Below are 25,926 nucleotides of genomic sequence, written 5' to 3'. Positions count from 1 at the left end.
AAGGTACAGTAGCAGTTGAAGGATTTTAGACCTTCCCACTTTATGACAGGAACTTTCAAACAGATCTTAAATTTCTATTAAAAACATACCTGCCACTCCCTCTTGTTTATCATAGCAACACTGATCCAGCAGCTACTCTGCCTTGGGCCCAGTGCCCAGGGCTTCATATTTATTCCCTCATTAAAGCTTCATATGAACCAAGGGATGAAACACATTTTATACCTTCCAGAAGGAAACGAGTTGAGAGAGTTTTAGAGGCAGTTACACAACTTAGCAAGTCGCTCAGCCAAAACTCACACAGGGTTTTCTGACTCTAAAGCTCATGTTTTCCCATTCTGGCAGTCTTACAACCAACGTCCTCAGTCACTGTGCACAACCAAGCAAATCTAAACACCTACAAACACAGAGACACATTTTGATGACATCTACTCAGCAAAAGGGTAACCCAAGAGATTTGTTGCATGCCGCGAGGAAGTCAGTACAGTTTCGTAAACTCCATTATGAATAAGTCGACACAGTTTTTAAAATGGTTTTAAAAGCGAGTCAATATAGTTTACTAAAATATTTTATAAGATCCGTATATAATGAGGTACCAGAAGACGTAATTTCAAATGAACAAAACCTCCCATCGCCTGGAACAAAAGCGCTAAACAAAAGTGCTGCCACTCCATCCTCTGTCACCCACGGTGGACGTTGTGAGTCAACCATGCCATTCTTCTATGCTAAGGTCAGATGTGGTCTCAGGATTCTTCCCACAGCCAGGAGCAGGAGCACACACCTCTAGTCCCAGCCTCGAGGGAGGCTGAAGCAGGAAGATCATCTGAGCCCAGGAGTTTGAGGGCAGTCTGGGAGACACAGAGTGTTCCCATCTCAAAAAAAAAAAGAAAGAAAGAAAGGAAAGAAAGGAAGAAAGGAAGAAGAAAGGAAGGAAGGAAGGAAGGAAGGAAGGAAGGAAGGAAGGAAGGGAGGGAGGGAGGGAGGGAGGGAGGGGGGGGGAGGGAGGGAGGAGGGAGGAATGGAAGAAAGAAAGAATCCTTTCTACATAAGTTCTAAAACTTCAGCAGCAATGAAACTTACCTGCCCCCTTCCCCGCTTTACCTGAATGCATTTTTCCAATTTGTATGCAAACTGTTTCAAGCCCATCTGAACTTTGTAAAGATGAGACCTGGTTCAACTAAGAAAATCTAGGAAGATCAAGAGTTGATTGAGTACCATCAACCCCCTCAGGGTGGTCTGAGAGTGTGCCGCCCAGAAAGGAACCTTCGTCCCAGATCTCTCCTAGGGCGCTCCAGCGCCTTCCTCCTGGTCTCCCACCTCCAGGGTTTACTGACTGCTTTTACACCGAAATTGCACATGGGAAAAGTGCTTTGGGTTCTCATCTTGGTACACAGCTAGTGGCCTAAGATAAACTCCTCTGTGAAACAGGAAATAAATCCAATCTATTAACCTCATTCATCTTCAGGTACTGGCCCCCTCTACAGAACCTGAGGCCTCTACAGAAGCCCTGAGGCCTCTCTCTCCTCCTGCTTGATCAAAGCAGAGATGTAATGCCAAGTGAGAAGCAAGCATGAAGGTCCAGAAGCCAAAAGAAGACTCAGAATCAGGAAAGGACATGAGGGAAAAAGAAAACAGGAGGCCAGGGTCTCCACAAGACCTGACCAACCCCACAATGCCTGCCGGGGTTCGTGCCACCTTTTGAGGGGGTCCAGGGCTCCACAGGTCTCAGGTTCACCAGACACTGGGTCAGGTGCTGGAGAGACCCTGCGGAAGAAGGGTCTCTGATTTACAGAGCCCCAGATTTACACCCCAGCAGGGGAGACTGACAAGAGCTACAAGAATCATAAATAACATAGGTACACATTGGTATGAAGACAGAACAATGTCAGAGGTGACATTCAAGCTGAAACTTGAAAGATGAGATGGTGCTAGCTTATGGAAAAACCAGCAAGGTTCCATTAACTGAGAAATGAATAAACAAAATGTGTATATAGAGACAATGGAATATGTTCAGGTTTTAAGAGACAAAGTTCTGATGCTCACTGCAACATGGCTGAACCTTGGAAACGTTATGCTAAATGAAAGAAGACATTAAAAGGCGACTACTGTACCACACGTAAGAGGTTCCTAGAATAGGCAGATTCTTAGAGACAGAAAACAGAAGCCAGGTTACAAGGGGCTGCAGGGAGTATGGAATGGAGAGCTATTACTGTTTAGGGTTCAGGGTTTCTTTTTGTTTTTCAAAAATACATTTGTTTGTTTGTTCGTTTTTATGTGGTGCTGAGGATCGAATCCTATATCTCACATGTGCTAGGCAAGCACTCTACCACTGAGTCACAACCTCCACTCCTGGGTTCAGGGTTTCTGTTTGGGATGATAGAGTTCTGGAGATGGATGGTGTCTGTGAATGTACTTAATGCCACTGAGTTGTGCACTTATAAGCGTTGAAGTGACAAGTTTCATTAGTATATATACATAAATATCACATATATCATATATATCACAATTTGAAAAAAATTTTAAAGCAGGGAGAAGAGTATTTCAATTTGCGAGACAAGCATGTGCAAAGGCCCTGAAGTTGATAAGTTTGACATGTTGGCTGGGGGAGAATAACAGGGGATTTAACCTTAGAGAAGCCAAAGGGCCAAACCCTTCTTGGCTTACAAGGCCTTGTTTAGGAGCTCAGACTTTGCTCTTAATACATGGCCATGTCAGTGCTTCAGTGAGACATTCATTCTTGCTGCTATGTGAGGAGCAAGCTGGAGAGTTGCAAGCATAGAAATGAATTGTTTTTTTTGTTGTTGTTGTTTTTTTTTGAGACAGGGCCTTGCTAAGTTGCCTAGGCTGGCCTTGAAACTGCCATCCTCCTGCCTCAGTCTCCAGAGTTGCTGGGCTTACAGATGCACACCACCATGCCCTGTTGTAAATGGATTCTTAAAGGGATTGTTCATATCAGACACACGGAGGGTGAGAATTCCCAGCCAAAAGGACAGTCAGGCACCATAAGGGAAGGGAGCGTATGTGAAGACAGATGCTCCCAGAACCCTACGGCTGGCTCACCAACACCATAACAGGTCTTCACTGAACCTTCTATATATGGGCAAACTCCCCTGTGCTCAACGGGAAGGGCCCACACACCTCTTCCATGAAACTGCCCACTTCCCCATCCAACCTCTCCTGATCGTTCAGGAATCTTCCCACAGAATACCAGGATCTCAACCACCTGACAGATAATAGTATACTGTCTTTGTCCCCTCCCAGACTCTAGACTTCCTTTTCTTTCTTTTTTTCTTTAATGTTTTTATCAGTACATTATAGTTACACACAATAGTAGAGTTCATTTGGACATAATCATACAGACATAGAATATAATTTGCTCCATTTCAGCCCCCAGCGTTTCCTCTTGCCTCCCCCTCTCCCCTCCTCCTTCCCCCTTCTCGACCGGTCTTCCTTCTATTTTTCTGTTCTTTTTGTTTAGTTTTTGGTTTTTGTGGTGCTGGGGACTGAACCCAGGGCCTTGTGTATGGGAGGCAAGCACTCCACCAACTGAGCTACAGCCCCAGTCCTTATCTGGTGCTTTGTAGACACACATAAAAGTGATATTCCCTGTGGAATATTCACATATGCACGCAGCTTAATTTGGTCAATATCATCTCGCAGTTCCTCCCTTTTCCTTTCCCGCCTCCCTCCCCCTCGGTTCCCTTCCTCTACTCCACTGACCTCCCTTCTCTTTTCATGGGATCTGCACCCCCTCCTGCCCCATTTTTTCCCCTTATTTTGCTCTAGCTTCTGCATACGAGAGGAAACATTCGACCCTTGACTTTCTGACAGATTCTAGACTTTCTTAGTCCCAGATTCTACCATATATAGCATTAGACCTGAACTCTAGATTTCCTGTTGGTGATAATGTTAAGGGACAGACAGATCAGGATGGTGGGAACACAAGGCTAAGAGAATAATTCTATCAAATGGGCCCACTGTGCTGACGCCCACGAGCTTTCTTTCCCAAGAAGCAGTTTCCCTGCAGCCCTGCCCGGCCTAAGTGGACAGGATGTCACATTCCTCCACAAACTATTCCTTTCTGTAGGAGAAATGCAGGTCCAAACTACTGTTGATAAGAGGAACCCAAAATACCCTGAAGGGGGAGACTTGCAACCAGATCCTAAAACTCTGGGAGATAAGGATAGTTCCTCCTAACCATAAAATCTGTAAGAATGTCTGGTTAAGAATCCTATTAGAACCAGTCAGCATGGGACAAGGTGACCTAGAGTTGTCATGGTAGTAGGAACCTGAAAGTCTACCTACCGTCACCCTGTGGTCAGTCACAAGTCAAGAGGCGGACCTGGGCAGGATTCTCTGGAAACTTCTCTGAGATCCCCAATAAAACCGGAGTGCAGGAGAGGCATATTGTGCCTCTCCTCTCTGAGAGGACCCACTCTCTCCTTTAAGAGTGTACATTTTCTCTTTCCTATCCCTTCAATAAACTCACTCCTGTTATTCTGAGCGCCAGGTCTGAACTCTTTCTGACTTGATCACAAAATCACAGAGGGGGTCTTCACGCTGCCTTGGTTTCTCAGAAGGCCCCAGCTCTGTAACAACAACAGTTAAAGTGATAACCTCCCCTTGCTCCTGGCTTGGTTGAAATTCAAAACTATTAAGTTCTTTAAAATGCATATTTTCTGAAAATTGAAAAAATAATAACAATAGGAAACTAGGAAATCCAAGTTAGAAATTCTACTTTTTCCAGAGAATTAATGGAAATGTCTGACTGGCATTTCAATACATTTCTACCCAAATAGGAAGTGGGGCCCCCGTGGGGCCCTGGAAGCTTCCGAGCCTCTCTTCCAGCTGCATCTCTGAGGCCTGGTAGGATGGGGGCCCTGTGTTGCAGGCACCCCTGCCAAGGCAGCAGATCCTTCAGGGACACAGTGACCTGGAGAAGGTCAACACGATGGTCCACCAACTGCACCTCTCTGATGAGGAAGTCCGACATCAGACACAGAAGCTGTGGTCCGCGTCACAGCTGTCCATTTCACAAGCCTGCTGCTATTCAGCAGCAACCGCATTCACAGTTTGTGAGTGTGTTTTGTGAAATTCCCAATTCCTGCGGCTTCATAACACTGAGCTATAAATACAGTGTCAACTGGCACATGGCCCAGATTCTGGAGCCCCAAAGAAGGCTGAAGCGTAAATTAGAAGGGGTGTGTCTGCTCCCAGAGGAGCAGACAAGGCAGGGAGAAGCCCAGGCCATGTGGTGACGGGGGAGGAAGAGGAAGGTGCCAGCATGCAAGGGAACAGGTATTAGAGGAGGAAAACAGAAGCAAGGTTTTTAAAGATCCATTCCTAGGGGAAAGTAGCACGCACTCTCTAAATAACTCTGCATTCTCAGCCAGATGACTACTAATTTTCCAAGTAATAAATTATTTTACATGAAGTTCCCTATATAAATTCTTGGAGGGTGCTTTGATGTGCATTATGGTACATTTTATTTATTTTTAATCAACACATATAATATATACATATTTATGAGGTACAGTGTGATAAATTTCATCCTGTATATAATGTGTAACGTCCAAATCACAGGAACCAGCATTTCCACTTCCTCAAGCATTTATTCCCTCTTTATGTTGGAAACCTTCAAATTCTTCTTTTCTAGTTCATTATAAAATACACAAACAATTGTCGTCAACTATAGTCAACCTCTTGTGCTGTAGAGAACTTATTTCTTCTACCTAACTATACTTCAGTACCTGCTATCTTACCTCACTCTATTTTTTCTCCCTCCTACCTTTCCTAGGCTCTAGTGACCACTATTTTAATTTCTAGTCCTATGACATTAACTTTTTTAGATTCCACATACAGGAGAGATCAGGCAGTATTTGTCTTTCCGTGTCTGGTTTATTTGACTCAATACGTCTTCCAGTTGGTTCCATGTTACTACAAATGACAGGATTTCGTTCTTTTTCATCACAGAATAACACTCCATTATGCATATATATTCCATTTTCTTTATCAACTCATCTGTCGATGGACACCTGGATTGATTCCATATCTTGGCTATTGTAGATGGTGCTTCAATAAACAAGTATGCAGGTATCTCTTCTGTAAGCTGACCTCATTTCCTTTGGATATATTCCTACTAGTGGGATAACTAGATCATATGATAGTTCCATTTTTAGTTTCTAAGGAACATTCTTACTGTTTTTCATAATGGCTACACTAATTTACAGTCCCATCAAGAGTTCCCCATCTTCCTCAGACTCACTCAAATTTTTTGGTTTTCCTTTGTTTTTGTCTTTCTGATAATATCCTATATAAAAAGTAAATAAATAAAATTGTCTTAAAGTAGTAATTTTATATTGCATTCAAGATGATATAAGTTCTGCATTTTATAATTGTATTAGTGAATGAACAAAATAAATTGGTAAACATAAGAGATGACGGACAGATGGTAGATGGGTAGTAGGTAGATTTATTGAGCATTCTGTGGTCTGAATACTTGGATATCCTTAAAATTCATGTGCGAAACCCCATAGTAAGAGGTGGGGTCTTTAGGATAAGGTTAGGTCAGGGGTCCTCCCAGGAATGGTGTTAGTACCCATGTAAAAGAGCCTCAAGGGAGTCCCCATCTCCTTCTGCCGTGTGAGGATGCACAGAAGGCACCATTAGGGAAAAACGGGCTCTCAGCAGACAAAATCTGATAGCCCTTGACTTCGGACTTCCCAGCCTCCAGGATTGTGAAAAATAAATTTCTGTGGTTTAAATTTTTTTAAAAAATGAGATATCAGTGTGGTTTTGATTCGTACTTCTCTGATAATTAGTGATGTTAAGCATTATTTCATATACTTAATGGCTGTCTGTATATCTTCCTTTGAGAAAGGTCTATTCCGATCATTTGCCCATTTTTTATCCAATTTTTTCTGTTTTTTAGCTCCTTGTATATTCTAAATATTAATCCCTCGTCTGATGAAGAGTTTGAAAATACTTTTTCCCATTCTGTAGATCATATCTTCACCCTGTTCACTGTCTCCTTTGTTGTTATGGCACACTTTAATCTAAGGCCTTCATTTGAACTGATTCATCGAAAGTTCTTAAAATTAAAATGTACCTTTAAAATTCCAGAACCTTGAAGATGATCATTAACTAACAGAATATGCTGAAGAACCTGAATAGCAACTCAGAATATCAAAAGGACTAACTTAGCCATGCACATCACTATTTCTTAGCTGTGCAGTAAATTCAGTGAAAATTGCTTCTTTCTTTTCTCCAAAATGGAAGCAGTTTTATTACTTTGTCTAGTTTGTAAAAAAAATTCCTTCAATACAGAAATTATATAAAATTTAAAAATCATCAAGGATCTCCAGTGAAAATATCACCACTACCAATTTGATGAATAGTTTTCTAAACTTCTTTCTAAGCATATCCGTACATAGGAACTTTTTCAAAATTAAAATCATGTTATTAATAGAGTGTCACTCAAACTATTAATAGTTGCGTGTCAATAATCTTTTCTTTTCTTTTTTTTTTTTTTTTTTTTTTTTGGTTGCTGTGGATCGAACCCAGGGCCTTGTGCTTGCAAGGCAAGCACTCTACCAACTGAGCTATCTCCCCAGCCCCTAATCTTTTCTAATATAACTTTTATTGGCTATATTCCATTTTATGGATATACTATAATTTATTTAACCAATCTCCTATTAATAGTCATTTGGGATTATTTCCAATATTTTACTACTATAAATAGTTACAAACAAATACAACTACAGAATATTAGAACTATAAGTGCTCTGCACTTCTCTCTACAAATAAATCTGAAAATCTGGAGGAAATAGATGATTTCCTATGTAAATTACCAACAATGATCCCAAAAGGAATAAGAAAATTCAACATACCAGGAAGTATAAGAAGTGTGGGGTGGGAGTTGTTTTGTTGGTTGGTTAGTTGGTTGGTACCAGGGATTGAACCCAGGGGCCCTTAAACACTAAGCTACATCCTCAGCCCTTTATTTTTATTTTGAGACAGGGTCTTGATAAGTTGCTTAGGGCCTCCCAAGTTGCTGAGGCTGGCTTTGAAATTGTGATCCTCCTGACTCAGCCTCCTGAGCCACCATGATTACCGTTGTGCACCACCACACCTGATCAAGTATAGAAAGTTTTAAAACTACTCCAAGAGCTACCTCTCCTGAAGTGGCACACTCAGATCACTTTCCAGTTGAAACTCCCCAAATCGTTAAAAATTCCATTTATAGTGTTCCAGAGAACAGAGAAAGAAAGAGTTTCAAGTTCTTTTTTTTTTTTTTTTTTTTAATTCTGAATGACACTGATACCAAATACAACAAAAATGGCACAGGAAAAGAAAACAGACCAATCTCCCCTGTGAATATGAATGGAAGAATCTACATAAGATTTATCAAATAAAATCCAGTTTAAAGGAATAAGGTATCCAAGGCCTAGAATAATTTATCCTAGCAATCAGTACTAATCCTTACCAGGAAACTGAATACTGTAACCCACCATATTACTGTTTAATAGGAGAAAATATGTATATAATCACCTTCGGGCATGCCTAAAAGACATGTGATAAAAGTGACTTATTTTTTAAAAAATATTTTTTTTAGTTGTCAATGGATCTTTATTTTATTTATTTATTTGAGGTGCTGAGGATAGAACCCAGAGCCTCACACATGCTAGGCAAGCACTATACCACTGAGCCACAACCCCAGCCCAAAGTAACTCATTTCTAATTTAAAAAAACAAAAAACAAAACAAAACAAAAAACTCCTAGTATAATGGGAATGAATGAAAGTTTCCTCGAGATTATACACAGTCCCAAACTACTAAAATAGTAGTCGCTGATGACAGAAAGCAAAAGCAAAACATCAACAACGAAGCCACCAACCTAAAAACAGGAACAGTATAACAGAGTGATTGAATCTGTGATACAAGGATCTCTGGGTTGAGACAAGTTATTTGGCCTCTCCATTTCATTACTCCTTTGGAGAGTATTTTTCTCCTCTGTAAAATGTGATACAAGTATCTTCTCACAGGGACACCGTAAGGATTAAGCAAGCTGAAAACAGTAACGGGCTCACGGTTCTACTACTAAGATACAACATCAAAAAGCCAAGATTGAAAACAAATGGTGAAATGTCCAACCATTTCCATGGAAGTCAGGAACAAGAACAGAACCAAGTCAACACTACTATTTAAGTTTTTGATCTGAAAACATTGCCAAGTGACCTGCCAAGAGAAAAACATAACTTTGACAAATACAGAAAGCTGAAAGATGGAATTATCATCTGCACTTGACAAGACACTCTTCCTTAAAGTACCAAGAGAACCAACTGAAAACTTACTAGTAACAAACGGGGATTTACTGGACTTATTTAACAGTTACTAACCCAAAGTAGAATTGAGGGAGAAATACAAAACAATCTCGAGATGGTATAACTGGAAACCTGGACCTTTGGAAAACTCACCTTGGCAATTCAGCTTTGGGGACTCCCACGTGCCCAGGGCTGTGCAGCTGGAAACTGTGTGTTCTGGGACACTGAAAAATCCTTCTTTGCAACCATAATGGACCTGGTTGCCCAGCTTAGAGGTGTAATTTCCTATGATGTAGCCATTTGGGACATCAGGAGGGGCGCCACAGTCTATTTCTGAAAACAAATTCATTACTATATAAATACAAATTTTCAAAATTCACAATCTCTCTCCACCTTTACCCCATTCCTCACACACATACCCCAATCCCTATTTTAGGTACACTGGTTCATTTCCACATAACTTTCCCCCCCTCCCTCTCTCTCTCTCTCTCTCTCTCTCTCTCTCTCTCTCTCTCTTCTTTAGGTACCGGGAATTGAACCCAGGGACCCTTAACCACTGAGCCACATCCCCAGTCATTTTTATTTTTATTTTCAGATAAGTTGCTTAGGTCCTCATTAAGTTGCCAAGGCTAGCTTTGAACTCGCAATCTTCCTGCCTCAGCCTCCTGAATTGCTGGGATCAGAGGCCTACACCCCTGTGCTCAGTTTTTGCATTTTGAGTTCTGGACATACTTCTAGTGATTATCTTTATTCAATCTTCTGAACTTCCATAGGTAATAGCATCTACATCAGCACAAAGATGAAATAATGGAGAGATCAACCCTCATTTACTTATACTAACTTAAAAAACACCTAGTCCAATGAAGTAAAAACTGAATTGCAAAATACCTTAAGATATATGTACCTTTATAATTTTCAACATCACTTTTGAGATGCTGGATCTTTACCAGATTGGCTAGACTTACTCTCTACCATCATAATTGATGTCAAAATATCTATTAACTATTAAAACACCTCATTTGCTAGTTTTAACTTTTTTTAACACGGCCCGTTCTATCCTGATTAGATCACTATTTGCTTTACTTCATAGGCTGCACAAAAGTGCAAAGGAACAGATCATCTCCACCAACATCCCCAATGCAGACCTAGGAACATCAGTGTGTCCGAGTCACACCACAGATCTCCCTGCACTCCTGAAAAGTATTTATTGAGTACTTCCCATGTTTTCAAGTACTCAATAAATACTCGTCAGGGTGGCAGACACCCACCTGTGCATGCAGTGGCATCTCTGGCCGGGTGGAAAGGCTCAGGCCCATTCTCTGGTAAGTATCCATCCATACAGTAGCATCTGAAGCTCCCTTGAGTGTTGACACACCGTCCTCCATGCCGGCACAGGCCGGAAACGTCACACTCATCAATGTCTTGAAACCCACCCCAAATACAGAAAAAAGAAAAACAGAAAGAAAAAAAAAAAAAATGGGACATTGTGACAGCTGTTTTCTCACATTCTCCATCTACCCTTAAGAGGGGACATTTGTTTGCAATTGTATCACGCATTTTCTGTTACTCCTTAAGGGTTTTTCTCACCTGTTCTTCACACAATAAGGCACTGAAAACATGGGAAGTACTCAATAAATACTTATCAGTGTGCTCTGGAAATTAACAAAAACCACAACTATCCCCAGTTCCCAATAAAAAGAACGCATTCAATTACTATAAATAAAGATGGTCCCGATCTCACACTAAAATATCTAAAGTGGAGCTCCAAACCTAAACAATCTGCACAAGAGGGGAAAATGCTGAGGGGAACTGACACACAGCTTCCCAGCTCCTGAGCACAGGATGGTGTGGCAGGTAGAAGCGGGTAATTAAGAAGTGACTCGCTAATTTTCTCAAGAGTAGAGGGCTTAAAATAAGCTTCAGGAAGAACCAGACAGTCCCCTTGGAGACTTAATTTGAATGAAGATTGCTGCTACGGACTGGATGTGAGGTGTCCCCCAAAAGCTCACGTTAGACAATGCCAGAAGGTTCAGAGAAGAAATGATTGGGTTATGAAAGCCTTAACCCAATCAGTGAATCAATCACCTGATGGGATTAACTGAGTGGTAACTGAGGGCAGGTAGGGTGTGGCTGGAGGAGGTGGGCATTGGGGCGTTGCTTCGGGGTATATATTTGTATCTGGAGAATGGAGTCTCTCTCTGCTTCCTGATCATCAGGCGAGCTCACTCCCTCTGCCACACTCTTCCACTGTGATGTTCAGACTCACCTGGAGCCCCAAGGAATGGAGACAGACTTCTATGAACTGAAACCTCTAAAACTGTGTGAGCCTCCAAATAAACATTTCCTCCACTAAAATTGTTTTTGTCGGGACTTTCAGTCACAGCAGTGGAAAAGCTAACTAAAACAACTGCCAAAGACAGTAGATCCAGTAAACGCTGTACAGCATTTCAGAGGCTGGGGGAGAAGCCTCTGTGAAGCAAGAGGGTTTTTACCCCGGAACTGGCTTAAACACTTGAAGAATTCCACTGGGTGTGGTAGTGCATGCCTGTAACCCCAGCAACTGTGGAAGCTGAGGCAGGAGGATTGCAAGTTTGAGACAGCCTCAGCAACTTAGTGAGAACCTGTCTCAAAATATAATAATAATAATAATAATAATAATAATAATAATAGACTGAGGATGTATCTCAGTGGTAAGGTGCCCCTGGGTTTAATCCCTAGTACCAAAAAAAGAAAGAAAGAAAGAAAGAGAGAGAGAGAGAGAGAGAGAGAAACTTGAATTCCATCAGAACCACATTCATCAATTTCACTTGGGGGAAAAACAAAAATTCCCTGACTGAAATGACATTCTTCCTAGGACATCTACAAGAACCACAAGGCTGGGCAGTGGGCAGTGGACAGGGAGCACCATGAGTGAAGAAAGTCTGGTTGCTCCCATACTCTGGGATTTCAAAGACCTGTAACTTCAGAAGGACTGATAGAAAGTAGCCAATATTCTATTTTGCCAGGCAAGATCTTTATTTCATCCCCACAAAAACTACAAACACCATAATTTCATAAAGAAAGGACAGGTTAGCACCCAAAAGAGAGAAGAAAACCATTTCAGAATCCTTATACATTTATTAAATATATTCTTCTAAAAATTCACTGCAGTTTCCCTCTCTTTGGTCCTGGTCCCATGCCCACCTCGTCAGTCACACTGATGCCTGGGAGCCAGTCATTCATTCAGTTGCTGAAGAAGCTCACACAAGCTATCAATTCTGATGACCCTATCTATACCTTTACTGCAGCAAACTTTGGGGAAATCCTGTGGAATACGGTCTCTAAAGACAACTGCCAACAACTCCTCCCCTTACATACTCTTTCTCAAGAGAAGAATTTGATTAAATTTCTAACCAAAAATAAAAACTGGTGGAATCAGTTCCCCTGCCTCTTAGGTTGGTCTTGAGACTTGCTTTGGTCAACACAACAGAACAGAAGTGACAGTAGACCTATTGAGACCTGTTGGACCCAGCTTATAAGGAGCGTGGCAGCTTCCTCTTTCCTTCTCTTGGAATTTGGTGGCCATGCCGTAAGAAGTCCAAGCTATTGTGCTTGGGAGAAAAGTCACTCAAACGGGCCCTAAAAATGAGATATCATATGAAGTTAGAGACAGGGTGGAAAGAACTGAAGGAAGTTTAGTCAAGTGAAATGCTGACTAAACAATTGCCAAAGACGGCAGATACTGGTAAACGCTGTATAGCATTTCAGAGACTGGGGGAGAAACCTCTGTGAAGTAAGCAGGGTTTTAACCCCAGAACTGGCTTAAACACTTGAAGAATTCCACTGGATGTGGTAGTGCATGCCTGTAACCCCAGCAATATGTCTAAGCATGGAGGCTCTAGACATATGGGAGAGGCCTGCTATTACCTGCAGCTCAGCCCAGCCACAGGCTAAATGTACCCACACAGGTGAGCCAGTCCACAGCAGGTGAAGCAGAATCACCCAGCCAACTCTGCAATTCTGAGAAATCATAATTTTTTGGTTTTAAGTCACTACATTTGAGGGAGATCCCAGGTGGGGATAGGCTATGCAGCAATAGATAACCAAGAACCCTTGACCCATGAAGAGTCAGCAAGGTCCAAATAAGTGAGATTAAGAAACAAATGCATCAACTTAAAAGAGGGACTTCTATGAAGACAATTAAACTTAAAAACTAAACAAAATATGAATACTGAAAAACTCAATGAATAACATGAATAATAAAAACTCATGGAGGCATTGAATATAGGTTACTCATTGATGAAAAAAAAAAAAAAACTTGCAAATCCCAACTTGAGGAATTCTCCAAAAATACATAGAAAAAGATTTTGTGAGACAGAAATAACAAAACAAAAGCAAAATGTCATGGAGACAGATCTAAAATATTCAATGTCCACTTAAGAGGAATTATTGAAGAGAAGGGAGTGAATACACAAGAACTAATCTCAAAGGGGAAAAACAAAACAACAAAACAAAAAACTTCAGCTTATGCTTCAAAATCCAAATAGAGGAATGAGACAGACATCCTTACCCTATGTACATGTATGATTACACAAATGGTATGAATCCACATGGTGCACAACCAGAGAAACAAAAAGATGTTCCCCATTTGAGTATAATAAATCAAAATGCAGTCTGTAAAAATTAAAAAATAATTTAAAAAAATACATACAAATAGACTTTTAAGGTAACAGCCATGCCATTCTCCTGAAGATAACACAGAGCACTGGTCAAAAAATAAAGTTTGAACTTGGCCACCAGAGCTGTGGAAGAAGGCTTATACACCTTCTCCTGCTGCCTCCTCTGGGGGCTCTCGCCCCTACCTCCGGGATCAGGGTTCCTTGGAACCACCCCTGATTTTTCCATGCACCAAGTGCAGGACTGCTACCCCACTCTTTTCCCTACCACCAGGTAGAAAAGACAGAGGTATGGCAGCCAGGGAAGGGAGTCTTCAAGAGAAATATATGAACCACTTCCGCACCTCACTCTAACACGAAAGCCACATACTGCCTGATCCAATTCATAAGAAGTCTCCAGAACAGGTGAATCTACAGAAAGGTGAAGTTGTGGTTGTGTAGGTGAGCAGGAGATGGGATCAGAGAGACGAAGGGTATGGGGTTTTTTTGGGGCAGACAAAAATCTAAATTAGGTGGTGATGTTTATAGAATTCTGTGAACACACAAATTCAAATTCTGTGAATACCACTGCATTGTACATTTTAAATGGATATGTTTTAGGACATGTAAATTATATCTCAATGAAGCTATTATTAAAAAAAAGGAGGGGGCTGTGGTGTAGCTCAGTGGTAGAGCACTTGCCTGGCATGTGTGAGGCCCCAGGTACAATCCCCATCACCACAGAAATAAATAAAAACTGAAATACAAAAATTAAAGACATTCTGAATCCCACAGAATAAGAGAAAAATAAACCTTCTGAGAAAAAGGAACGGTAACCTATGAAGAAGAGACCCAGTCTGACCTAGGATTTCTTGTCTGAAACACTAAATGCTACACGGCGGTGGAGTAGTATTTATAGTTCTAAGGAAAGGCGAATGAAACATCATGCTCTATTTAAGAAAAGAAATGACATTTTAGAACATGAATGATCTTGAGAATTATATCACTGACATTTCTTTTCTGAAAATAATTTTGAGAAAATACTCCAGCCAGTGAAGCATCAGAATAAATAAGGTCAAGAAAGGGGAGGGGCTGCTTAGAGATGCAGGATCACGAAAAAGCTGAACATTTCCTTCAGTTCTGTCCATGTTCATCATTTGTTTAGGAAAACCTATTTTGTAGATGGTTTGAAGATAAGACCGAGTCCTTAAACCCATGGAGTCTTGGAAAAGAACCCTGTGTACATAGTTCACTATTCTCAAGAGGGACTTGCAAAGGAACCTGGAAAAATTGATATCCTGGGGCTTGAGCAAATAACAGAAGGCAAGAGTCAAGGTGTGGGAGACGTCAACCTGCAGGGGGCGCTTAGGCATTTCCTGCTCACTCCAGAGAGGACCAATGGTGTCTTGGTCTGGACCTCTGGTGCTTTGGGGGACAGAATTTTGCTTAACCTCCTTTGATGGAGAAACTTTGGCCTCTCTCTCCTTCCTAGGAGCTGGAGTAACAGTAGGGCCCTGAGGTCTAAACCAGAGTCAGCAAGACTCTAGGGAGGTAGTCACAGAGCCACACAATTCTGGACAGGAGAGAGCAACACCCTCCGGGGAATGTACTTGTCCTTGGATTTATATTTCCTTGCTTCCTCCTTTTTTCAGAGTAGTAAAACACAACTCTTTAAGAATAAAATCCAAAAACCCAGGTGCAGCAGTGTACTCCTGTAGACGTAGAGAGTTGGGAGGCTGAGTCGGGAGGTGGAGGCAGGAAGATCTCAACGCCAGGCTCAACAATTAAGCGAGGCCCTAAGCAATGTAGTGAGATCCTGCCTCAACAAATGAAAGGGGCTGGGGATATGGCTCAGTGGCAAAGCAACTTCTAATTCAACTTCTAGTACCAAGAAAAGAAGAGGAGGAAGATGGGGGAGGGGGAGGAGAAGAAGAGGAAGAGGAAGAAGATGGGGGAGAAGAAGAAGACCATCCAGCTAAAACAAAGAAGTGGGATTTAAGCAAGGAAGTTCCATTTGGAGAAATCACTGGGAGAAACCTCAGGACAGCTCCCAGCTAACTAGGCAATTTCCCAAGGACAGCAGAGCAAGCAGAATCTTGGCGGGCCCACACATCACATCCGTCTGCTCCAGAACCCACAACAGCAGGAGCTGAGAAGCTTGAGGCATTGGCTGACGTGGAGAACAGGCTCCTGCCCTGGAATCTCTAGCCTCATCCCTGCAGGGTAGGATTTATGTCTAGGAATGACCTCACCACAGGCAGACCTACAGGATCCAGGCTTTGGGCGGGAGGTTCTAGGAAATGATGAATGGCAAAGCAGAAGCTTCCTGGGTTCTTCTCCTGCCTTTATCCCCCTTTCTCAGCCAGGGCCTAGTGCTGCTATCTTTCGCCAACAGCCACAGCAGCAGGTCCTAATGCTGCAAGAGATGAACTTAAGAAAAAGAGGGTTGCTGCCACCGTCATGTTGAGATGCATCCTCAGGATCTGGAGAATCCAACGGCACAGAGAAGCTGGTTTGCAGTTTTCAGGTTTTGCTGTAGCCTTGCCTCCCAGGAGTCCTGTTGGTAGGGAGACGACAGCCACAGGCCTCACCTCTACATCAGTCTCACCCCTGCCACATTGCCCTCACCCAGAAATTGCCACAGAGCTTCGTCCCCCGGGCTGTGCCTTGTGGCAAAGTGTCCATGAGTCCCAGGAGGTATTCAGTTCTGGGGCCAGAACATCTGCCAGTTCTTCAGAACTGGCTGGAATTGTCCCCGACGAGAACCCCTGCCACTCATGCCTCATCTATTTTTGGTGGCATCCCAGGAGGCCAACCCCACAACCAGCTCTTAAGTTTGACTGTAACTCTATGAATCACAACAAACATCTGGATACAGGATTCCTCGGAATCTGGGAACCAAGCAAACACTGGATAATGGCTGATACCCCACATTTGCTGAGCTCGGCCCCAGCTGAAGTCCACTTATGTTTCCCTGGCAAATATGATTTTGAAAGAAACTCAGTACCAACAAGAAAAGTCACCCATCAGTTTTTACAAAGGCCTAATCAGAGGCCTCAACTGGAAAGGCCATGGGAACGACCACCAATGGAGGCGGGGGTTTCATTTGAGATGATGGAAGCATTCTAGAATGAACTAGTAGTGACAGTCGCGTAACTCTGTGAATATACTCACAACCACTGAATTATACACCTCAAAAGGGTGAATTTTTTGGGATGTGAATTATATTCCAATTTTTTTAAAGGGGAAGATCACTAAATAATTGCAAAAAGTAGAATACACAGCAGCAGAGCCTGGTCAGGATTCATTCCAGGCAGATTAGTTCTTTTTGGCTGACACCTATTGGACCTTTGCAAAAAATATTTTCTTCTTCCCCCTCCCCTCTTTCCTTCTCACTCCCCTTCCCCAAATCTTCTTCCCCTTCCTCTTCTTCCTCTTTCTTCTTCCTAACTTTCAAAAGTTGAATGCATCCCTTGGAAGTATACTAATAAATATAGTTATCAAAGGTTTTCCTGGCAAACTCCCGTAGCCTTGAAAACACAATTCGAGGTGTCACGTCCTCCAGAACATTCCCCTTCCTCGTTGCCAAGGTAAGTGTCCCCCTGAATTCCCGTCATCACCTCTGCTTTCCTGTGACTAACACCTGTGATGGTGAAATTTGCTGTCTGCCTGTCACCTCTCGCTGGCCTAGCCCAGTCAGGGAAGGAGGACATGAGAAATATGTGATGAATGAACTGAACCCTAGATCATCATCTTACACCGTTTTCTTTAATCACTATCTTTCCTCTGTTAACATACCTACTTTAATCTGTCAACACTGGACTTCGGCAACCACGTAGGTAGTAATTTGCTATCTGAAACCAACAGGATATTATAATAAGTTTTCTCAGACAGAATGCACTCATTCATGCCAATAATAAATCAACCATATCCTTTGAGGGATTTCACCTTGGTGCAGGTCAAGAGGCAGAAAGAAGCAGAGCATCAGAAGCTACAGTTCCTGGCAGGAGGAAAATAAAGCATGCCCTCTCCCCTCTTCTTTTCCCTGAAAACCTTGAAGTAACTCAAAGCTTTCAAGTAGTCAGGAAATCTACGCAAACCATCTCAGGACCAGGAGGACTTTTCTGCCTCTCCTTTTTAAGACCATTCAACAATTTTCTTAGGAAGTCAAAGAGCCAGAGGACAAAAGGAAAAGACCCTAGGAAGCAGGCCTTGAACAGACACACAATTCCCTGGTGTCTTGATTTTGGACATCCCAGTCTCCAGAACCATGAAAAAAGTGGACTCATGTGGCAAGAAACTGGAAGAATCCCGCCCAGACCTGTAAGAGCCGTGTGACAAGAGGTTGGCAGTCCCTGAGCAATGCGTCCCCCTCAGGGGGCATGTTCACGGAGGGTCAGGTTGGAGCAGCTTCAAGTGGACACTGGGACAAGTGAAAAATCAAGATGTCCTCTGCACCAGCTGTGTTCCCTGTCACTTCCTCATCCCTGAATGACGGTAATATTCTTCCTTCACAGTTTATTCGTCAGCAAGTGAAAAATACATACCACATACAAAATAAAAAGACAACAAAACCATGAAAATAATTAATACTATTCAATTACAATGCAAACTTATTTCTCAGTGTTTCCTTATTTAATATCTACCTCCCCTCATCAACAAAATGTTCCTGGACTTAGGATCTGTGTCTTTCTGGTGTTTTACTGTATCCCAGGACCAGGTACAAATATTTCATTAATGAATTGTAAGGTAGGTGGATTTTTGCTTGTTTTTTTAAAAAAAAATCTTAAAAGAAAGTTAAAGAGTCATATTATTGTAACATGTTATAAGTAGAGCTCAGTTAATAGAAGAGTCACTGAAATTTTTGGAGTTTTTTCCATCTTTACATTTGACCAACAAATGCCTATAAAATTGACCAACAAAGCTATTGTGATCCCAAAAGTATTCTCTCAGCTTCTTCCTATGGCAGGTCCACCCACTTCACAGGGACAATGTTCTGACACCCTGAATGCTAACAATACGGTCCACCCCCAGGTCCTCAGTGGGTGGTACGCTCAGAGCTGGTGAGAGCCAGAGCCACCCAGAGGACACCCCGTCTGCAGTTATAAGAATTCGCAGCTGGCACACCATCTCCAGAGAGTCCTTCCTCAGGGTTCATGATAAAAGTGTTCCAACACACAGAACCAGAAAAATAATATTACAATCAACTCCCACAGACCATCCATCGCCATCAAAAATTCAAGAGTTTTTCAGATTTTGCAAGTTAAAAAGTATCTTACAGATATCATAACACTAGGACACTTCATAATAACATCTCTGGACACTTCAGCATGCATCTCCCAAAATAAGAATAGTATTATCCTATATACCATCACACCATGAACTCATCTCACAAAATTAACATCGATTCCCTAATAATAACTAACACTTCGTCCATACCCAAATTTCCTCCATAGTTATTCTTTTTTTGGGGGGGAGGGTAAAAAAAATTAAAAAGACAACAAACTGAACTCAGGCACTTGATCACTGTTTTTTTTTTTTTGGGGGGGGGGGTTCACTGAGCCATATTCCCAGCCTGATTTTGTATTTTATTTAGAGACAGGGTCTCACTGAGTTGCTTAGTGCCTCGCTTTTACTGAGGCTGGCTTTGAACTTGCAACCCTCCTGCCTCAGCCTCCCGAGTTTCGGGATTACAGGCATGTACCCCGTTGCCCAGCTCTCCTCCATAGTTATTCTTAAAGGACAGTCACTCCCTTAGGTCACACTTTGTCTGGGACATTCCTCAGCCCCTCCACAGCCCAGATGCTGTTCTGCCACCACCAGGTGGCCAACAGCGCAGTCCCTCAAGTACCTGTGCAGAAGGTGCCATCATTGGGAATGAATGTCTTCTTGTTGTTTGTGGCTCGATAGCCTTCCAGACAAATGCAGTAGAAGCCTCCCAGGGTGTTGTGGCAAGATGTGTGGTCCCCACAGACCACCGTGGCTCCAAACTGGCACTCATTTTTATCTGTTGATACAGGGAAACAACGCACACAAAGGCTGCCGTCTGCCCTGTGTTCAATAGCCCAGACTGACTCTCTACAGACCCCGGGATCGCTGTGTGGCAACAACAGCCCACTGATCTAGTCCCCCACCTCGTTTCCTTTCACCATGCTTCCCAGACTAGAGGACCAGGGACTCTCTTGTTATGCAACACGTGTATCCAAAACCACAAGAGAAACCCCACATCCCAACTGGGAGTTCATCTTACTAGAAGATTGGGAGAAGGAAATTCTTTTTTAACTTTTTTTGCACTTAATAAAATTAAGGGCTGGAAATATAGCAAGGGGTACTGCACGTGCTTAGCATGCACACAGCCCTGGGTTCAAGTCTCAGCATGATAACAACAATATTATCATTGTTAGTGTTGTTATGTCAACAACCTGGGGACACTAACCCAGCAGCATCCCTTTTTTTCAGCTCAGCCATTCTCTTGGTTTTTCATGAAAATCACAGGGAGAAAAATATTATATTCAAGGATTAAACTGGAAATTTTCAAACTTCTGAGCTGCCAGGAAACACAATGGCACATCAGCACTGAAAGCTCATTCCAGAACAGGGCTGAGACTGTGGCAGGAACAGCTAATGCTAACAGTGACCATGAGTGACGTCAGTGAGGACAAGGTGGAGTGTGGATGCCGTGAGGCCACGGAAGCCTGCCCCGTGAGTTTTTCATTAAACAATTTAAAATTGAAAGAATAAAATGAAAGTAAATCTCCATCCTACCTCTGACCACTAGTGCAGGGGTCAGCAAGCTTTCTCGCAATCTCTATTACAGCTACTCACCCATGCTTGTAGAGCTCCAAAGCAGATATAAAAAATAGATAAGTTAATAAGCAATGCTGTCTTCCAATAAAATTCCATTTACAAAAACAAGTGGCAGGTCGGATGTGGCTCACGGGCCATAGTTTGCCAACTCTGCTCCAGCTTCCATCTTCAAAGCGAACTCCTGGAACCAATTTCTTGGGCTTCCTTTTAGAGTTGTTCTGTCCAGCTAGGTTTTCACTTGTTTGTTTTTGGGAGGGGGGACTCATCAACTTTGAACTAGTAGTGTGACTTACTTGTTATTTAATGTTTGATTTCACTATGGGTTCCCTTGAATCTGTTTAATAATCTCTCACCATTTGCACTCAATTCCCGCTAACTCAAAGCGATCTGGATTCTTTCACTCTGCTTATGTTACCATTTTAAAAGTTAATTAAATAAGGAACACAATTCATAAGTAAAACTGGTTGTGGTAAAACTAGAGATGCTCGGCCCAAGGGTCAGAAAGGTACACAGTGCTTTCAGATGCAAGTTCAGCTGTGCATAAAACAGGGGATTCCTGTCCTGTGTCGCTGGTTCTGAACACTGGGTTGGTAAAGGATTCCAGAATTCTGAAGCCCCTTGGCTTAATACCATGGCGTAGTGACTTTGACACATGTATAACCTCACCTGTACCTGCTGACCAAGCACTGTGATATACAGTGTCCAGTGTTGGGGAACAGGTGCCACCTACATTAATGAAGACCCTCCTCTCATTAAGAGAAGCATCTATTGTTTAAAAGTAAATGGACAGCAAGAGTGCAGCCAGCATCCTCGAGAGGAGGACTTCATCTGGAGAAGGGGCAGGAAAGCTCACCCAGGTTCCTCAACTCCCACTACGTTTGCATGTCTCGCTAGCAAGGGGTCTCAGGGGTGGAGGAGGTGAGTAGGAGAAATTCCCTCAGGAGCCCCAGACTGCCACACTTTGCATGGGTAGAACCCTAAAAAGCAAGGGTCAAAGAAGATGCAACTCCAGAGTGTGGATGGACAATGATGGGTGACTGCATGCTCCTTTCAGCCTTCCCAGGAGCTGAGACCAGCAACACAGCATCACACCCAGATTTTGAAGTGTGACTTTTTGAATGTAGGACTGATTATTATTTTTCTTTAAGAAGTAAAAAAAAAAAAAAAAAAAAAAAAAAAACATACACACACACAAAGATATCACAAGGCTAAACACACTGTCTATTCACAACTGTAAGGTAAAACTATCAGTATTTTTACTGCATGTGACAAGGTTGCTGGGAGGAAACTGGGCAATTATTGTCACCTTTACTATTAAAATACTGTTGTGAAACTCTCTCTGAATTGAACTTAAATCTGGATATCGTCCATCTGTCATAGTATGGTTAGCCATGAGGCAAAAAATAATCTCAGATGCTTCCAACCTAAAGGTCTTCATATTCAACTCATCCAAGTCCCCAAAGGATCACAACTACAAAAATTTCAGAGGATGGATTCTGGTAGACATAAGACCAAAACTAAGTTAACTATTTTGCTAATTAACCAAAAAGTTTAATAGTAATTTCCTATTACTATGGTTTGTTCTCCCCCATGATATTAATATAAATATTTATATTTTTTAAAAAACAGAAATTTAGAAATGCAATATTCACTTGAGTTGCTAAAGTAACTCAAAACTTAAAACAGATTTCAAATTTGTGTTAGGTCAGAGAGTTTCCAGAGTCAAGTTCGATGACCTCTCTCAGAAGGGATACTTCCTTGGAAACACTAGGAAAAGGAGAGATCCAAACACCAACACAAAGCTCTAATACAATAGATAAAACTTCACATAATTAAAACATGTGAACTAAACACCCCCTGCCCCCACAAGGACGTCAACTTTTTTTTTTTTTTTTTTTTTTTTTTTGCAGCATTGGGGATTGAACCCAGGGCCTCATGCTTACAAGGGAAGCATGCTTACAAGGCAAGCATGCTATCAACCGAGCTATATCCCCAGCCCAAAGATACCAACTCTTTTACACTAGAGAATCCTGTTTCTTGATTCAACGTTTGAATCTAACCCACCACTCAGAACTTACCAACACAGGTGGTCAAACCATTGCCCAGAAAACCATAGTTACAGACACAGATCTTCTTTCCTTCTCTTTGCTGGCAAGTAGCATGTTCGTGGCAAGTGGCACAGACATCAAAACCTAAACCATAAATTGTATAATTTTTAAAAAGGAAAGCTCAAGGTGAGATACATTTAGTTAACGCACATTTATGAAACAGAACCAATTTTGTCTCTCTCTTTTTTTTTTTTTTTTTTTTTTGGTACTGGGGATTGAACATAGGAGCTTTACTATTGAGCTACATTCCCAGTCCTTTATGGGTTGTTTGTTTGTTTGTTCGTTTGTTTGTTTTGAGACAGGGTCTCAATAAGTTGCTTAGGATCTCCCTAAATTGCTTAGGTTGGCCTCGAACCCGCAATCTTCCTGCCTCAGTCTCCTAAGTCACTGGGAATACAGACACTGGCAAGAACCAAGATTTGAATTCCAAAATAAACAGGACAGATCTAATCTCATCTTTAAAGCCCTCCCATGGCGACTCATCACCCACAGAATACAGGGCAAATCCCTCCATGTGTCAGTCAACACTCTCATTCATCTAACTCCTGACAGATTCCTCCTGCCTCATGGTCCACAAATCCCAAACATGTGGCACCCTCTGGCAGAAGAGGCCAGTCTTTCCTAACAGACCATCTACTGTTCAGTTTCCACCCCACAATCCTGATGCTCCTTCTCCCAGAATGCCTACCTCCCTCTCTACCTGGCTGGCACCTACTCCTGTTTTGAGAGCCAGCCTAAGGATCTCATCCCTCCATTCTTAAGAAAAAGGGAAAGTCTTATCCTCTGAGCTACCCCAACAACTGCACATTCCCATATCAGTCAAGTTACTTTCTTGCCATGTCTGACCAGTTTGGTTTCATATGAACCACTCAAAGGCAGCAATTCTGACCTTTGCCCAGACCTTATTAAGGCTACAGCATAGATACTCACTGTATTTTTATTGACTGGCTGGCTAAAAGGATCTGAAATCCAACTTGCTACAACTCAAAAAGTAGATAGAGGGGAGAAGACCACAGTTGCCTGTTACTCTATCCATTTTCCTTCTAGGGGGAAAAAAAAAAGGAATGTTTAAGATGTCAGGGAGATAACAGCCATTTCCCCACAGGATAACCATACCCTAGTGACTTAGAAAAACAGCAGAAATGTTAGAAGCTAAAACTCTTAAAACATCCAAATTTACCAGATGCTGATATATGGCCCAAGATCAAACAAGAATTCCAACCTGAGGGCATGTGGGATACTGTTTCATGCTCAGGGTCTCTGTAACTTCAGAAGTGGCCCAGTTAAAGGAAGATTCTAACTGGAATTTTATCTTAGTCTTGGCCCCATTACTAACCAGGCAATAGAGCCCAGCCCTCAGGCTGATCTAGGCGCAAAACCAACCACACTAGGAGATTCCTAAATATTCTGCTTCCTGTTTTTGTTTTTGCTCCTTTTTTTTTTAAATGAAGGATAACATAAAAATGAAATTAATTAATCATTACTAATACCAAATTAACCATGGACTATTTACAAAATCTATTCTGAGACCATTCCTACAAATTTCCAAAAAGGTAAAAAATATAAAGGCTATATTATCTGACCACCATGGAATAGTAAATAATAAAGCTACAAAACATAAGTCCAGTATCCTCAAAAGAAAACTACTCAAAAACTATAGAACATTCTCTCGAATCATTTTTGGGATAAAGTATCAAAAATGAAATGTTTAATAACTTGCTATAAAATGCACTCCAGAAAATTTTAGTTTGGTATATTTTTATACTTAAAAGGAAGGGGGGAACCCTTGACACATTTCTGATGACATGAAAAGAAAAAAAAAAGTCACAGACACTATCAATTTATAATCACATGATACAACCAAAATTTTGGAAAGACTTTTTAAGCAATGAATCCTGGGTGCTATGGTTTGGATACAGTCTGAGTTCATCCTCCAGGGGATCATATGTTGGAAGCCTGGTCCCCAGTGTGGCAATGTGAGAGGCCATGGAACCTCTAACAGGTGGGGCAGAGTGGGAAATAATTCAGTCATTTGGAACATCACCCTCCAAAGGGATTAATTAGTTCTCATGATACCCCATTTACTTCCCACAAGAGAAGGGTGTTAAAAAAGAGCAAAACTCCACCCTCTGGTTTCCTGTCTTGCCACGTGCTCTTTCCCTCAGGTAGCGCTCACGCCAAGATCCAGCTACCATCAGTCCCTCCCTGGAGGAAAACTGAGGGAGCCACCCAATCTTAGCCTTCTGGCCTCTAAAACTGTAGACATAATAAACCTTCTTCCTTCTTTTCTACTTTTTTTTTTCTTTTTTTCTCTCCTTCTTTCTTTCTCTTTTTAACTAAGTATCTTGCTTCAGGTATTTCATAATAGCAACTGAAACAGACTAATATATGGGTCAAGTCAAAATCTACAGTTGTGCTCAACCATACAATAATGAACATTCTCCCCAGTTTAATTTGCAGATAGAACACGATCCTATTAACAACCTCAGATCTGGGCATGGAGTTTCAGTTTGGGATGATGAAAAAGTTCTAGAGATGGATGGTGGGGATAGCTGCAAGACAAAGTGAATGTACTCAATGCCACTTGGTGGTACACTCTGAAATGGTAAAACGGTAAAATTGTATGCCTGTTTTACCACAACGATAAGAAGTTAAAGAAAATTACATTCTAAAATAAATTCATTGGTATATAATACATATATAAGAAAAGGGACCCAGGCTTAAGTGTGTACATAGTTCAATGAATTTTGACAATGTATACAACCATGAAACAGTTGCCTCAATCAAGATATGTGAACACACAATTTTGTTTATCCATTCAACTGTGCAGAATGAAGCTCAATAAAGGTTTGTTCCCCACAGCAGCAAAAAGGACAACTGAAGGCTTCTCAGATCACCTGCAGAAGAGAAAGTGGTGGGTGGGGGCGGGCAGAGGTGAAGCTTATTATCCAGCAAGGGGGACCCTTGTTTGCAAGGTCTTGTGGATCGATCCTCTGAATTCTAGTGATTTGAGGGACCAAATGGTCTCCTGAAGAAAGAAACTTTCTACTGAATAAAG

At 41.8% G+C, this 25,926-nt stretch overlaps 1 protein-coding gene across 1 annotated transcript in view; it reads right to left on the bottom strand.

Annotated features, from left to right (window-relative positions):
* Susd1 (sushi domain containing 1) overlaps nucleotides 1–25,926 on the bottom strand; it is a 108,822-nt gene that overhangs the window by 75,559 nt on the left and 7,337 nt on the right. The window contains exons 2-5 of the mRNA XM_047525848.1: nucleotides 22,839–22,952; nucleotides 19,805–19,960; nucleotides 10,588–10,740; nucleotides 9,473–9,652 (exon numbers count right to left, since the gene is read on the bottom strand). Coding sequence (XP_047381804.1) covers nucleotides 9,473–9,652; nucleotides 10,588–10,740; nucleotides 19,805–19,960; nucleotides 22,839–22,952 — 603 coding nt within the window. The remainder of the gene's footprint in view (nucleotides 1–9,472; nucleotides 9,653–10,587; nucleotides 10,741–19,804; nucleotides 19,961–22,838; nucleotides 22,953–25,926) is intronic.

The sequence above is a fragment of the Sciurus carolinensis genome, chromosome 14, assembly GCF_902686445.1.
Source record: "Sciurus carolinensis chromosome 14, mSciCar1.2, whole genome shotgun sequence".
NCBI lineage: Eukaryota > Metazoa > Chordata > Mammalia > Rodentia > Sciuridae > Sciurus > Sciurus carolinensis.
This window is presented reverse-complemented; position numbering and strand designations above follow the sequence as displayed.